Source organism: Diabrotica virgifera, chromosome 7, assembly GCF_917563875.1.
Source record: "Diabrotica virgifera virgifera chromosome 7, PGI_DIABVI_V3a".
Lineage (NCBI taxonomy): Eukaryota > Metazoa > Arthropoda > Insecta > Coleoptera > Chrysomelidae > Diabrotica > Diabrotica virgifera.
The window spans coordinates 23,299,135-23,314,245 of record NC_065449.1 but is presented as its reverse complement, the minus strand read 5'-3'; the positions used below and the strand labels follow the sequence as shown (position 1 = coordinate 23,314,245).

Here is a 15,111-nt window from a genome sequence, read left to right as displayed (position 1 = left end):
ATACAATGGATGTTAAGTTATTAATTTAATAAAAATATATCATAGAGCCATTTCAATATTTCAGATAAATATGAGTTGTTTATTAGCCTAATTCGGGGTTATATACACATATTATACGATAGGTAAATCCAATAAACATTTTTAAGATAAGAAATGAAACAAAATAGTTGGAAATCCCACGGCATGCGGCACCAAGGAGCATATCTTCGTTTATTTCCTAATCCATGTAACACACAAAACAGATAAATATTATAATAATAATAAATAGTAGTATAAGTATAAATAAATAAACACAAAGTTTGTTTATTACTGTTCGCATAATTTATAGGCTATGTTGTTGAATTAGAATTAAGTCATTGTTTACTCTTTCTACTCATGCGCAAAAATTCCGCTACGTCGAACTATAAATTGACATAATATTTTCTTACGTTTCCAGTCCGTTTCTTATGTCTCCGTTGCGTCTACGTCTACGCTACGTCAAACTATAAATCCAACTTAAAGGCTTCATGTGGATATTGAATTCGATTGAATTAAAGAAATGAACAAATCATCGCGGCTGACAACTGACACGTGACACTGACATAAGGACGATTGACCCGATTGACGTTTCTAGACGTAGTATATTTTGTAAATATTTTTAAAAACCATTTATCAAATATTAAAAAAATATCTCCTGAATGAAATATTAAATATTTATCGTGACTATTGCATTATAATAATGGTATACATTCATTTTCCTGCAAACTTTACAGAGGAAGAATTAATGTTACAGGCGAAATACCAAAAATTAAAGAAAAAGGTAAGTATCATTGACATATTTTATTAAAACTATATTTTATACTAAGGATTTCCACAGTTTTGGCTATATTCCTTTACTCAACCGTTCTCTCCTGTTCTTTCTGTTTTGTCAGTCCCTTTCCTGTAGATTTCTTCTTTCCATTGCTTGGTCCACTTCTATTCATCTCTGAAAGAACTTTTGGGGTCTGCCTCTCTTCCTTCTTTCTGTTGGGCTCCACTCTGCTGTTCTGTTTATCCAACGTTTTTGATCGGCTCTTCTGACATGTCTGTACCAGGTTAATAGGTTAACCTCTTCTCTTCTATGTAGTCTATAACATCTGAGTTCATTCCCATTCTTTTCTCAACCTCTATGTTACTTATTCTATCTCTTCTTGTTACTCTGCAGCTTCTCTTTAGGAATTCAATCTCCATTTGTTTTTGGTTTTCTTATTTATTATCAAATTTTCACACCCATAAATGAGGATGCTTCTTGTTATGGTGTTATATATACCTAGTATATTTTTGATATAGGTATTCTTCGGTTATTCCTTTGTTTGATATTATCAAACCTAAATAATTATTGTACTTGTCTGTTCCTTTGATCTGTTTACCTTTGTCTATTTCCAGCTGCTGTATTTCTGTATTCTGTGTTTTTAGTTATTCAGTGTTATTTAGGTTTACTTCCATATATTATTAAAACTAATGTTACTTTCAATAATCATTGGTGATTTTAACCCAAAATCAAGCCCCTCACGTATGAAACAAATCAAATGTTTTCTTCAAAATTCTAATTTTTGTCAAATACCTACTCCTACGTTTATAATGGCAGGTAACCCAAGCACAACTCCAGATATATTATTTTGTTCTAAAAATATTATAAATAATATCACAAATATACTTGTAACTCCAGATCTGGGAAGTGATCACTTGGCTTTGCAATTTGATTTTAATCTACATCATGATCCTGACCACATTAACACATTCGCGGACACGCTGTCATTTTATACACGTATTCTTATAGAGTAAATGACTTCATATGCAGTCATGACCGTGAATGTGGTAATGAAATTAATCTTCCCAATATAGCAAAATGTAATGTACAAAATGTAAATAGTAGAATGAAAGAATTTTTGAATATAAGGCATGACATTTGCCCAAATTATATTAAAAATTTCAACACTATGTGTGTGTGTGTGTGTGAAAAAATGGCTTGGATGCGAGTCCGTTAGCCACAGATTTTTATTTTATTTTTACCTCAATTTATTAGTTTTGTTATATTTATACGTATTTCACTTAAATGATTATATTTGTTTCTTTCAAGTAGTTTATGAGTAATTTAAATATTTCCATTTTATGACAACTTAGTAGATATTCTATACTAATTGGAAAATGAACTTGTGTTTGTCGTAAATTGTAATATAATTGATTTATATATCTCTCGTTAATTTTGCATTCCAAGAAAATATGGTTTAAATCTCTAATCGAAACATTATCACAAAAACATACTGATGAATTAATTATTCCTAATTTGTGCAGATGTGCCTCATATTTCCCGTGTCGAGTTTTTAATCTGACGATAGTAGAAATATCTTGCTTTGGCAGGTTATATTTAAATATGTATTCAGGTGGCGGAGGAAGTTCTTGATGTAAAGAAAAATATAAATTTTTTGACATGCTTGTAATATTTTTCCATTCTTTTTTCCATACCTATTTTATTTATTCTAACTTTGACGTCATTTATTGCATCTGTCGATAAGATGTGAGTTAGTATCTCACCTTTTATTTATCAACACCTTTTTTTTATCTATTTCAACACTATGTTGTCTAAATTAATAATAGAAAATTCGCCCAAGCAGAAGAAATTACCCTTTAATTACAATCTTCCACCCTTCATTTTGTCTCTGATTAAATTGAAGAGACAGTTACTCAGGCAGATCCAAAAAAATGAGACACATGCATTAAAATCGCAATTGAATGAACTAAACAAAATTATTCACAAACTTATATCGCAATTTAAACAACATAGGTAAATGGATCCTAGCATGTAAAAGTATAAACTCCATGAAAGGAAAAACATACTGGAATGAAATAAAAAAAACTGTCTAAATATAAATCGTTTAGACAACAGATTTCAGAACTGATATATGATGGCCAGACATATAGTACAGATGAAGAAAAATGTAGTGCTTTTGCTAGATACTTTGAAGAAACCTACAAATTTAATGAGGATAACAATTTTGATAGAGATACCTTAGAGGAAGTGGATAGTTGGTTTGGAAGTTTTTATGAAAATAGTCGTAATCTGAATGCTCTTCAGGACATCACAGAAAATGAATATGACTAGGCTCTATATAAAAAAACACAGCTCCAGGCAAAGATTCCATCAATCGTAAAATCCTTAGACAACTAGATCCAGATATTCATAAGGAGATAATGAGCATATATAACTATTGTATCATGAATCATTTCTTCCCTGATGAGTGGAAGGCAGGCATTGTAATAGTTATTCCTAAACCTTATACTAACCATCAACTACCCCAAAATTACCGCCCAATCACCCTTCTCCCAGTAATTGGAAAAAATTTTGAGAAAATTATCCAAGGAAGATTATATAATGAATTAAACCAACATATTCCAGCACACCAGTTTGGATTTAGAGAAAAATCATCTACAATCCTTCCTCTTTCAATAGTAACATCCAATATACAGGCAGCAAGATTGCAAGGACTAAAGGCTGGAGTTTTCTTGGACATCAAGAAGGCTTTTGACTCTGTTTGGCATAGAGGATTGTTATATAAACTTCACAGAATGAAATGCTCCCCTTCTCTAATATGGATTATTGACGAATTTCTTAGAAGACGCAGGTGTATAGTTAAGATCAATGAAACATATTCCCATTCATTTTCAGTGCAACAAGGAGTTCCACAAGGTTCACCACTCTCCCCTCTATTGTATAATCTCTATTGCAGTGACATATGCGAAAATAGACTAACCAATACTAATTTGCTACAATTTGCTGATGACACTGCAGTGATATCATATGGAAAAAATTTAATAAAGACAATGGACTTATTGCAGAGGCAGGTGGATGACACAATATCTTGGATGAATAAATGGAGATTAACAATAAATCCTTCTAAAACAAAACTAATAATATTTCACCATAGAATCCAAGATCACTCACCAACTATAAACATATGCAACAATATTATTAAAATTTCCCAAACTGTTAAGTATTTGGGAATAGAAATAGATAACAAATTGAAGTTCAACCACCACACAGCAGTTATAAAAAAGAAAATTATAACTAGAGCAAAACACTTCAGAAGTTTAACATACAAGAATGAGGGAATTACGATTGAAACAGCAGCCAATATTTATAAAATGATTTGCAGGCCCATGCTGGAGTATGGTTCTGCAATTTTCTATAATTCTAAAGGTCCTGCCAAAAATAGTATAAAAGTGGCTGAAACAAGTAGCCTTCGACAAATAACTAGAATGCGTCATCCTGATAATCCACTTCATAATCCATCAAACAGAATGCTGTATGATAAAATTGGAATTGAACCTATTAATGAGAGGCTCAATAAGCTGTTTAAATATCTCTTTATTAATGACAATAACAAAAATTTGATTGAGCCCCATATTGTGAAGATACCAGAGGACATTGCCCGTAGATATCCAGGAAGAACTCTTTTTGAAGAAATATGCTACACATCAAGACAATAAACAACTCTATTTAAATCATCATCTGTATTGTAACTAATTGTCAGTGATATTGTGATTACCGCCACTTACAAATATTTTTTTTAATTATTGTATTGTATTAATATTAACAAAAAACATATACTGTATTAATGTATATTAATTGTGTAAATTGGCTGAAAGACTTCGGTCGATGGCCTTTTGGTACATTGTATCAATAAAGTATCTCTCTGTCTCTCTAGTGTTACTAAATAATGATTGCTTCTTTTAGAAAAAGGCCATACAAGCCCTGAAGGCACCAAAACCAGAGCCTGAAAAACCCATAATACCTAAAAGGCCTGCTGAAGCCAGAGATGCCAGAGAGGTAGCAAAGAAGTTAATAAAATCAGGTGTTATACCAGCTATTTCTAAACAGCAGAAACAACCTGAGCAAGGTTTTAAGCGTCCAAGAGGTCTAGAACGGAAACTGATTTCAGATAAAACTGTGAGTGGATATCAACCATTTTCAGCTGTACAAATGGAGGATGGGCCAGGTAAATTTAACACATCTTTAACATCCATTTTTGTAATTGTTTTCTTTTGTGGTTTATTTAGTACAGTAGAATCCTGATTATCCGTGCTCCATGGGATTGTATGTGACACGAATAACTGAAAAGCATTGATACTCTGAACATGTAGGTACAGTGCACAGATTCTAAAGGTGCTGGTGAGGGATGTCTGTATGTGCAGTATTATAGTTGGTGTATAAGGGGAAAATATTTGAAATAATGAAATAACAAATACAGGAGACTCGCGAATATCTGATGTAACTGAGACTGTTACTACCTCGGATATAGAAAACTTGGTTAACACTGAGATTGGGTGTACTGTTAGAAAAACACGTAAATAATCATAACTGTGGGTATTTTAATGACTAAAAACTAATACAGTACTGTCTATAAAATATAAAAGCATTTACCTTATTAATATTACTGTTTAAAAAAGTATTTGATAGGTTTTTGCGTAAGCTTCATTGCTCTTTTTGAGGCAGCGATGTTGCGCCAAATTTGAAAGATGTAACTCACCAGTTACCACTTTTGCCTCGGTTAACTGAGGGGCTCGGATAACCTAGACTCTGATAATCACGAGTCTACTGTAATATAAAATTTAGCAGCAGCCTTAATATATGTGCACAGATAATCGGGGTTCCACTGTATAGGTATCTTATGCCAATAATTTATAATATTGAAATACATACTTCCATTAAATCTTTATTAACAGTTTATTAAAAGACTGCAAGTGAAAGAATATCTTTGTACCTCTTAATAAAAACTTACAGATTTATTCTCATAATGTTTTGACAGTTTCGCTCTATTAACAGTTAAATTTGTAGATAATCCTCAAAATACACCACCTAGAATCAAAAACCTATATGATACATTCGCCAATGCAAGAGATAGGGAAGAAAGGGGGCTTACCGAAAAACAACAACAACAAGTGAAAACGGATAAACCCAGGCAGGGCAATACTATCTACGTAGCTGGTTACAAAATTACTGAAGAATTTTTGAAGAAACATTTTACAACTATGGGAAATATTATTAATATATCAATGGAAATTGAAAAGAAGTATGTTTAAGGTGTTATGTATCTGGTACTTAATTAATCAATTTTTTTATGTTTCTAGTCGAGGTTTTATAACTTTTGATAAAACTGATGCTGCAGAAAGGGCAATATCTGAGGTAAGACTTTATATTGTGTTTTATTCAGTTTTATCTTTGTATATACAGGGTAGCGAAAAAGTATGGAAACATGGTATTTGTTCGAAAACCACTAGAATGATTTTTATAGCTTTTGGTGGGTAAGGGTGTTCTAATGCGGCCGATATTATAGTGGGAATTTCATTGTTGTCAAATCTTCCGTTTTTCTGGAAATCTAATGAACTTTCTTATTTCAAATGGAACACCCTCTATATTTTTTGAGTTTTGAAGTCCTTAAGAAATACTGATTATTTTTCATGTTATATATATATATATATATATATATATATAAACTAAAAAGGGGGTAGTTCCCTGGATTGGCTGTATACCTTATAGTTAAACAAACTGGAACATGAAGTAAAAACCACTTCTATGTAAAAGGTATATTTACTAAAAATTTTTAGAATCCCAATGGATTCAATAAAATGAGTTCATCAGAACGTTTTCAAACCTATCGGTCCATCATCAGTGATTTGAATACTTGCAAAATAGCCCCAGAACCAAACAATGGTTGTGATTATAAATAAATCTACATTATGTTGGCAATGGCTAAACGCCGATGTTAAAGGATTAAACCTCTGGGAACATGGTGAAACTCTACCCGAGGACCCAATCAACCATCTTCGGTCAACGATGACTACTAAGTCTTAGTAGTCATCGTTGACCGAAGATGATTGATTGGGTCCTCGGGTAGAGTTTCACCATGTTCCCAGAGGTTTAATCCTTTAACATCGGCGTTTAGCCATTTTAAATTTATTTCAACATAATGTAGATTTATTTATAATCACAACCATTGTTTGGTTCTGGGGCTATTTTGCAAGTATTCAAATCACTGATGATGGACCGATAGGTTTGAAAACGTTCTGATGAACTCATTTTATTGAATCCATTGGGATTCTAAAAATTTTTAGTAAATATACCTTTTACATAGAAGTGGTTTTTACTTCACGTTCCAGTTTGTTTATATATATATATATATATATATATATATATATATATATATATATATATATATATATATATATATATATTCCTTATACCTAAATGCCATAATTTCGGAGTTATTGCTACATTTATTAAAAAAAAATTTAAACAGATTATAAAAATCAATTTTTTCGGCCCAGGTAGCATTATTTTAGGTTTTTAGGATCATTGGGAACAAAACAAGTCTTTTGTAGTTTTTCTGTAGAAAGTTAATATATTTCAAGTTATAAACAATGTAAAACTGAAAAAAAAAAGAATGTGTGTGTACTTTGTACGCACGTAAGAAGTTATACTTCTATTATATAATTTCAACGAAATAAATAATATACTTAACAGGTTAGTTGTATTTTATTTAAATATTGACTAACATTTTTACCTACCACTTTCAAAAAATTTTATTAAAACAACCAAAGATTAAAAAAAAATATGAATCATCTGGGATTGGAACCCGGGACCTCTCGATCTCTGGTCCAATGCTCTACTAACCAGGCTATCGGGCCGCTTGTAATTGACGTCTAGGATATAATTACACAACACGGTGACAAATAGATCAAATGAAGTATAAAAATGTTATACCTAGATATTTTATTATCTTACTACCCGAGGAAGACAAATCCAAAGACACAAAAATTATAAGTAATAAATAATACATTTACTAAAAACACTAATATATTCTTTTAATTACTTATTTGCGCTGATATATACATATACATACCTATCTCGAAAGATTAGCAACGAACTACATACTGTCTGTGTGCGCATGCGCCAGGGAATTATAAAATTTCACTCTCGATCGTAAAGAAGTATAACTTCAAAAAAAAACGAAAAATTACGATTTTCAAGGATCAAAAACACTAATAAAAAAAATAATTTTTGAAAGTACCTAAATTTAAGCTTAAACCTTCTTCTATCAGCACCCTACAGAATTTTTGGCATGTTGTTTTAAAACAACATAAAATATTGTTTTTGCAATATGAAAGGGCGGGCTATCGGGCTGCATTAACAACTAAAGAACAATGTTTTAAAATGAAATAAAACCAAATTACTTATCGGTATCTAATAAAATAAAAAGTTTTTACTCGAATTTAGGTACTTCGTAGTTCCAAAATTAATATTTTTTACTTGTGTTTTTGAACCTAGAAAATCGTCATTTTTTGATTTTTTTCAGTTATAAATTGTTTTTAACTCGGAAACGATTAACTTTAGAGAAAAATTACAAAAGACCTTTTTTGTTCCCAATGGTCCAAAGAACTTAAAATAATGTCTACACGGGCCGAAAAAATTGATTTTTATAATTTGTTTAAATTTTTTTTTATAAATGTAGCAATAACTGGAATTTATTGCATTTAGGTATAGGGAATATAACGTGAAAAATAATCAGTATTTCTTAAGGACTTCAAAATGCAAAAAATATACAGGGTGTTCCATTTGAAATAAGAAAGTTCATTAGATTTCCAGAAAAACGGAAGATTTTTATAACGTTTTATATCATTTTTTTGGTAAAATTGTGGCTTATTTCCCATTGAAAATAGTTGATTTTTATAAACGATATTCACGAATGTTTTTCTTCTTTCCTTTTTTTGCTGTTTGCCGATGACTTAAAATTGAGCTGTCTGATTAAATCTCCCAATGACTGTGATAAACTTCAATATGAGTTAATCAATTTGTTGGACTGGTGTACAAGAAATGGGATGAGTCTAAATCCATCTAAATGCAAAGCCATTACGTTTTCTCGATCTAAATCCCCAATCACTTTTGAATACAAGATTGGACAGCATTACCTAGATACTGTACCTTTCATCAAGGATCTTGGTGTTACTTTGGATGCAACTCTACAACTTGGCTCTATCAGAAGAAGCACACAGGATTTTACTGGGATTACTGCCTTAAAAACGCTTTATTGCTCTCTTGTCCGTCCCCATCTTGAGTATGCGTCCTGTGTATGGTCACCTTTTTATAATGTGCATATAGAGGCCTTGTGTCGTGTTGAGCATACATTCCTTAAACAGATTGCTTTCACATTAAACATCTTGGACAACTACAGTGATGCAGATTTACTTGCTACATTAAATATGCCACCCATTTCTATGCGTCATAAGAAGAGAGATTTTATTACTTTTTACAATATTCTGCATGGTAGAGCTGCTGCTTCTTCTTTGCTCAATAAAATTAATATACATGTTCCATTTAGAGCTACCAGATCTATAGCTAGTTTCCATTACCCTATACATCGCAATAACTATGGATTTAACAACTTCATTACAAGAACTGCTAGACTAACCAATCAATATGACAACATATATTTCTTTGCAACCTTTGGCTCATTATTGCATCAGGTTTTGTGTACTCTTGGCTCGAGTAATAGATATAGATAACTTTTGTATTGCATTGTATAATAATACAGATTAACTTTTTGTATTGTAACCGTAGATATAGTCAGTATTATGAATTTATAGTTTAACATTAATTGTAATTGGGCTTGCCCGTTGATAAATAAAATAAAAAAAAGAATGTGTGTGTACTTTGTACGCACGTAAGAGGTTATACTTCTACTACATATTATGTGATTTTTAAGACAATACCAAAAATTTAAAAAAATAAAAGAATAAAACGCACACAAACACATTGAAAAATGCCACAAAGAAAAAATTATTTCTGAACCATAATAATTGTTGGCAAAAATTTTAAATACGCATGAATGACTGGCTTCAAAATTACAATTTAGGTAGCAAATTATACGCTTATTGGCTGGATCTTATTACAATTTATTAAAAATAAAACGTTATTATTATTTTGATAGTTATGGCGATATTGCATTGTGAAGAAAGTCATTTATAAAACGATACCTAGGAGATACGGCGGCAATATAATGAAAAAATCAATTGATTTTTGCAGTTGTGGCCGTATTGAATTATATCGGTTGTATTGTGGCAGTGTATATTATCGCCACATCTCTCTTGATTTTTGCAGTTGTGACCGTATTGAACGTATTGAATTACATCGGTTGTATTGTGGCAGTGTGTATTATCGCCACATCTCCCAGTTATGGCCATATTGCATTTTCAAAACCTCCAAAAACCCTGCAGTGAAATACCGAAGTAACTTACTTTATACTTATCGAAAACAATATTTTAGTTCAGGCTGTATTGTATTAGATGGGCCATTATATAGGCAATATTTTACAGCCTTAACCCAAAATTCGAATTTTTTGCAGTTGTGGCACAATTGAACTAGGTGTGCGATATAACAAAACAGTAAGAAAACAATATATTAGATGAAGATTGGTAGAACTTTTGTTGGTAATCAAATTAAGTATGTAAATCAAAGCATTATATACCTACTAGATAAATAAATCTACGCCAAAAAATCATAATTTAAAAATAAAAATCGGACCTAATTTGGGATTTCTCTCTAAAATCCTCATTCTTGAGAAAATTAATGTATGTATTCCAACCTAATCCAAATGTATAATTACAATATGATTATAATAAAAACTACTTACCAAATTAGAATGAGTTTTCCTTGTCCAAAATAGTCCAAAAGTCCAAAAATATAGGTATATGAAAACTATTTAAAAAGGCAGTATAACTATTAACTAACTTTGTTTCTTTTCCCACAAATTTCAAAACGCAACAACCATAAATAATCAAACTAGTACAGCTGTGCCACAGCCACCATATTGAATAATTTTTGACATGTCATTTGAACATCCAATCAGAACAAAGTTATAATGCGCATGCGCCGGGATCATAGGTTTTAACAAATAAAAATTCACCCTCATATCGCCGGTAAAGAAGTATCACTTCAAAAATAAAAAGATTTGACAACAATGTAATTACCACTATAATATCGGCCGCATCAGAAGATCCTTAAACACCAAAATCTATAAGGATCGTTCTAGCTTTTTCCCAGAAATTTCCGTGTTTTCATACTTTTTTGCTTTGAGGGGGTTTGGGGGTTATAACCCCCCCCCCCCATTTGTGTACTTTGAGCTCTATATGCTTAATACCATTACTATTTCATACCCCCCAGAGACCATCAAGTAGTTGTAACCCCCCCCCCTTAGGATCATCCTGGTTACATCTCTGGTTAGTGGATCAGTGCCAACTCTAGTCAGTGATAATATGAGTTATTCTGATTCTTTTTTAAGGTTTTACTGTATCTATTTTATCTTGCTCACATACATACTACTCTTTTTTGTAGATGGATGGAAGTATGGTATCTGGAATCCCTCTAAAAGTATCATTAGCTAGAAGACAACCTCAAATTGAACCCATAAATGATGCAACCTCGTCAGCTGCATGGGCTACTCTTGGTAAGATGATGGGTTTTTTTTTTGTTTTTGTAAGATAGTTGTTTACATCAATTTTTCTTTTTCAGCTTCTAGTCATTCTCAGAAAGGCAACCATAGAGATAAGAGAAACTTGGTATCCTATGACGATATGTTTGACTGAATGGATATTACTTAATGGTTTTATGTATGATTATGGGTCTTGACTATTTAAGGTATTTAGTCAGTTGATAACTTCCCTATGGGAAGAGATTATTTTGAATACTATATTCTCTGTAGTATATTTCATTAAATATAAGTTTTATTACTATTTTTTGTTATGAATGAATATCATGTCTTTCCATTAGCATTTTTACTGTTTGTTTTTCTCTTCCTCCAGTGAAAACTCATCGGCTTAATTACTTTCCAAAGAGAATCTATTTCACCTCTATATCCCCTTTCTTTAATTTTTAAAATATTTGCAACTATTGGCATAATTTGGTAAACAGTAAGTACTTAAACATATCGCTTTCGAGATGAGCTAAGACGCCAGTTTCAGACGCCTCATTCGTGGGTTTTTCGTCTCGTTACAACTTGTCATTGTATTGTATATTATAAATTAATTTCTAACTAATGACAAGCTGCCAGGACACGAAAAACCCACGATTCATGCGTCTGAAACTGGAGTCTTAGCTCATCTTAAAAGCGAATGAACTATAGTAATAATTCTGTGTACCTCCATCTGCATTGTTCTAAGTCTTTTTGGATTTATTTTGGCGATATAAAAGATGAATTCTTCTTCTACGGCACTACAGCCAAAATTGAGCCTTGGCCTCCTTTATTTTTTGCCTCCACCCTTGCTTGTCTGTGGCTGCTCTTCTCCATACACAGACTCCTTAAAGGGCTTGTACGTCGCTGTTTACTGTGTCTTCCCAGCGCTTTCTTGGCTTTCCAACCGGTCTCTTTCCCTGAATTCTAGCATTCAGTGCTCTTTTTGGTAGCCTATCCTCTCCCATTCTTATCACATGTCCAGCCCATTGCAATCTTTGTATTCTAATGAAGTCTGACAGGGGTGCTTCCTTGTAAAGTTGATAAAGTTCGTTGTTGTATCGACTTCTGAAGATTCCGGTTTCCCTCACAGGTCCTAGTATTCTGCTCAGTACTTTCCTTTCGAATGTATCGAGTTTGTTTTTGGATATTTGTTTCAGGAACCAGGCTTCACTGCCATAGCATGTTATTGGTCGAATTAAAGTTTTATAGATTCTCATCTTTGTATTTCGGTGGACACTTTTAGACCGACATATATGGGAGAGGGCAAAATAGGCTCTTTTTGCCTGCGTTATTCTCTTCCGTATTTCTCTATCTTCTGATTTCTCGGCATATATTTCTACTCCCAGGTTTGTAAACTTTCCAACCGTTTCAATGTCATCTTCATGTATTTTGTGGGACTATATTTCTTCTCGTCTGAGTCATTATTTTTGTTTTTTTCTGTGCTAATTTTTGTTTGTTTTTAACTCTGCATATGTTTCCTGTGCTCCTGTTGATGTTCTACGCATAATATTAAAATCATCGGCATAAGCGGCCAGTTGAACCGTTCGGTTGGTCAGTAGGTTTCCTCGTCAAGTTTGCATTTGCCTAACCGCATACTCCAGTGCCAGGTTAAACAATGTTGGGGCCAGCCCATCTCCTCGCTTTATTCCCTGCGAAATTTTGAAAAAGTTTGTCCGGTGGTTTTGTATTCGTACACATGCCTGAGTTTCATTCATTGTGGCTTTAATGAGTCTTATTAGCTTGTGTGGTATTGCCAATTCAGCCAATATATAGTATAGTTTGTTCCTTTTGATTGAGTCGTATGCCTGTTTGAAGTCTACAAACACGTTGTGAACATCAATATCGTGTTCCCATGATTTGTTCAAGATTTGCCCCGTCGGAAGCCCGTCTGATACTCTCCAATAATATTTTCTGCTAGTGGTTAGAGCCGCTGGTTTATAATATACCTGAGGACTTTATATGCTGTACATAGTAGAGAGATTCCACGGTAGTTTTTGCACTAGAGATTGTCTCCTTTTTTATAGATCGGGCATACTATACTTTTCTTCCAGTCGTCGGGTATTTTCTCTTCTTGCCATATGTCTTTGATGAGCGCGTGGATGTGACTTGCTAGGTGGTCGCCACCTACCTTATACAGTTCTGCTGGTATTTCGTCAACTCCCGGAGCTTTATTGTTTTTCTGGGCCTTAATAGCTTCGAGAACTTCCTCTATAGTTGGAGCTTCTACTCGATTATCTACTTCATTTTCTTCTACGTAGTTCATACCCATTTCATCTTCCAAGTCTACTTGTGTTTCAAGTAGGGTCTGAAAATAATGCTTCCAGGTTTCTGTGACTTTCTGTTGGTCACTGATTATTTGCCCACTTTTATCTTTACATAGACTTGTTTGAGGTTTATACCCACTTCTTATCTTTTTTAGGTATTCGTAAGCCCCTCTAATTTCGTTGTTTTTGAAATTTTCTTCCATTTTTTCTATTTGTCTATTTTCATAGGCTCTTTTTCTTTCTACATATCTTGTCTGCTTTCCGTCTTGCGACTTCAAATAATGTTCGTCTTTCCCGTGTTCTTCTTGTTATGTACATTTTGTGTGCTTCCTTTCTTTCCTCTATTGCTTGTCTCACTCGTCATCAAACCATGCTCCTCTTTTCTCCTTTTTCTTGTTTCCTAGGGTGGTCGCTGCTGCTGTCAGTACTGCTGTTTTGTCATAAGCAGTCATAAAAGATGAATAGTTGTCTATAAATATAAGGAGTGAGATAAGGTTGCAAAAAGTAGAAATTCAGCTCAAAGGCATGGAAGCCGAAAGAGAGACTGATAACATCCCGATAGAATAAGAAGTCATCAAAGTAATACAAAAAGTGAAAGAAAACAAAGGTCCTGGAGCAGATGGCATGGTTTTAAAACATGGCTCAAAAAATCTTACCTGTTGGTTCGATTTGGTAGGATCTAAAACTACCAGAAGACTGGAAAATAGGTATAATTGTACCTATTCGCAAAAAAAGAGATCAAACAATGGGTAATAATTATAGAGGAAGTACCCTCTTAAACGTGACCTACAAAATATTGGCCTAAATTCTTTACGATTGAATAACAATAGGCAAGTACCAGTGTGGGTTTCAATAACAAAATACCAGAAGACTGGAAAATAGGTATAATTGTACCTATTCTCAAAAAAAGAGATCAAACAATGGGTGATAATTATAGAGGAAGTACCCTCTTAAACGTGACCTACAAAATATTGGCCTAAATTCTTTACGATTGAATAACAATAGGCAAGTACCAGTGTGGGTTTCAATAACAAAATACCAGAAGACTGGAAAATAGGTATAATTGTACCTATTCTCAAAAAAAGAGATCAAACAATGGGTGATAATTATAGAGGAAGTACCCTCTTAAACGTGACCTACAAAATATTGGCCTAAATTCTTTACGATTGAATAACAATAGGCAAGTACCAGTGTGGGTTTCAATAACAAAATACCAGAAGACTGGAAAATAGGTATAATTGTACCTATTCTCAAAAAAAGAGATCAAACATTGGGTGATAATTATAGAGGAAGTACCCTGTTAAACGTGACCTACAAAATAT

The 15,111-nt window shown here is 32.8% G+C and overlaps 2 protein-coding genes across 3 annotated transcripts in view; both read left to right on the top strand.

Moving 5' to 3' along the window:
* LOC126887736 (uncharacterized) overlaps positions 1-15,111 on the top strand; it is a 165,827-nt gene that overhangs the window by 135,378 nt on the left and 15,338 nt on the right. The window lies entirely within an intron of this gene.
* On the top strand, positions 441-11,805 carry LOC114324788 (negative elongation factor E). The gene is made up of 6 exons (XM_028272635.2): positions 441-799; positions 4,754-5,015; positions 5,855-6,089; positions 6,148-6,202; positions 11,408-11,519; positions 11,585-11,805. The coding sequence occupies exons 1-6, from the start codon at positions 719-721 to the stop codon at positions 11,656-11,658; spliced, it is 819 nt and encodes a 272-aa protein (XP_028128436.1). The 5' UTR covers positions 441-718; the 3' UTR covers positions 11,659-11,805.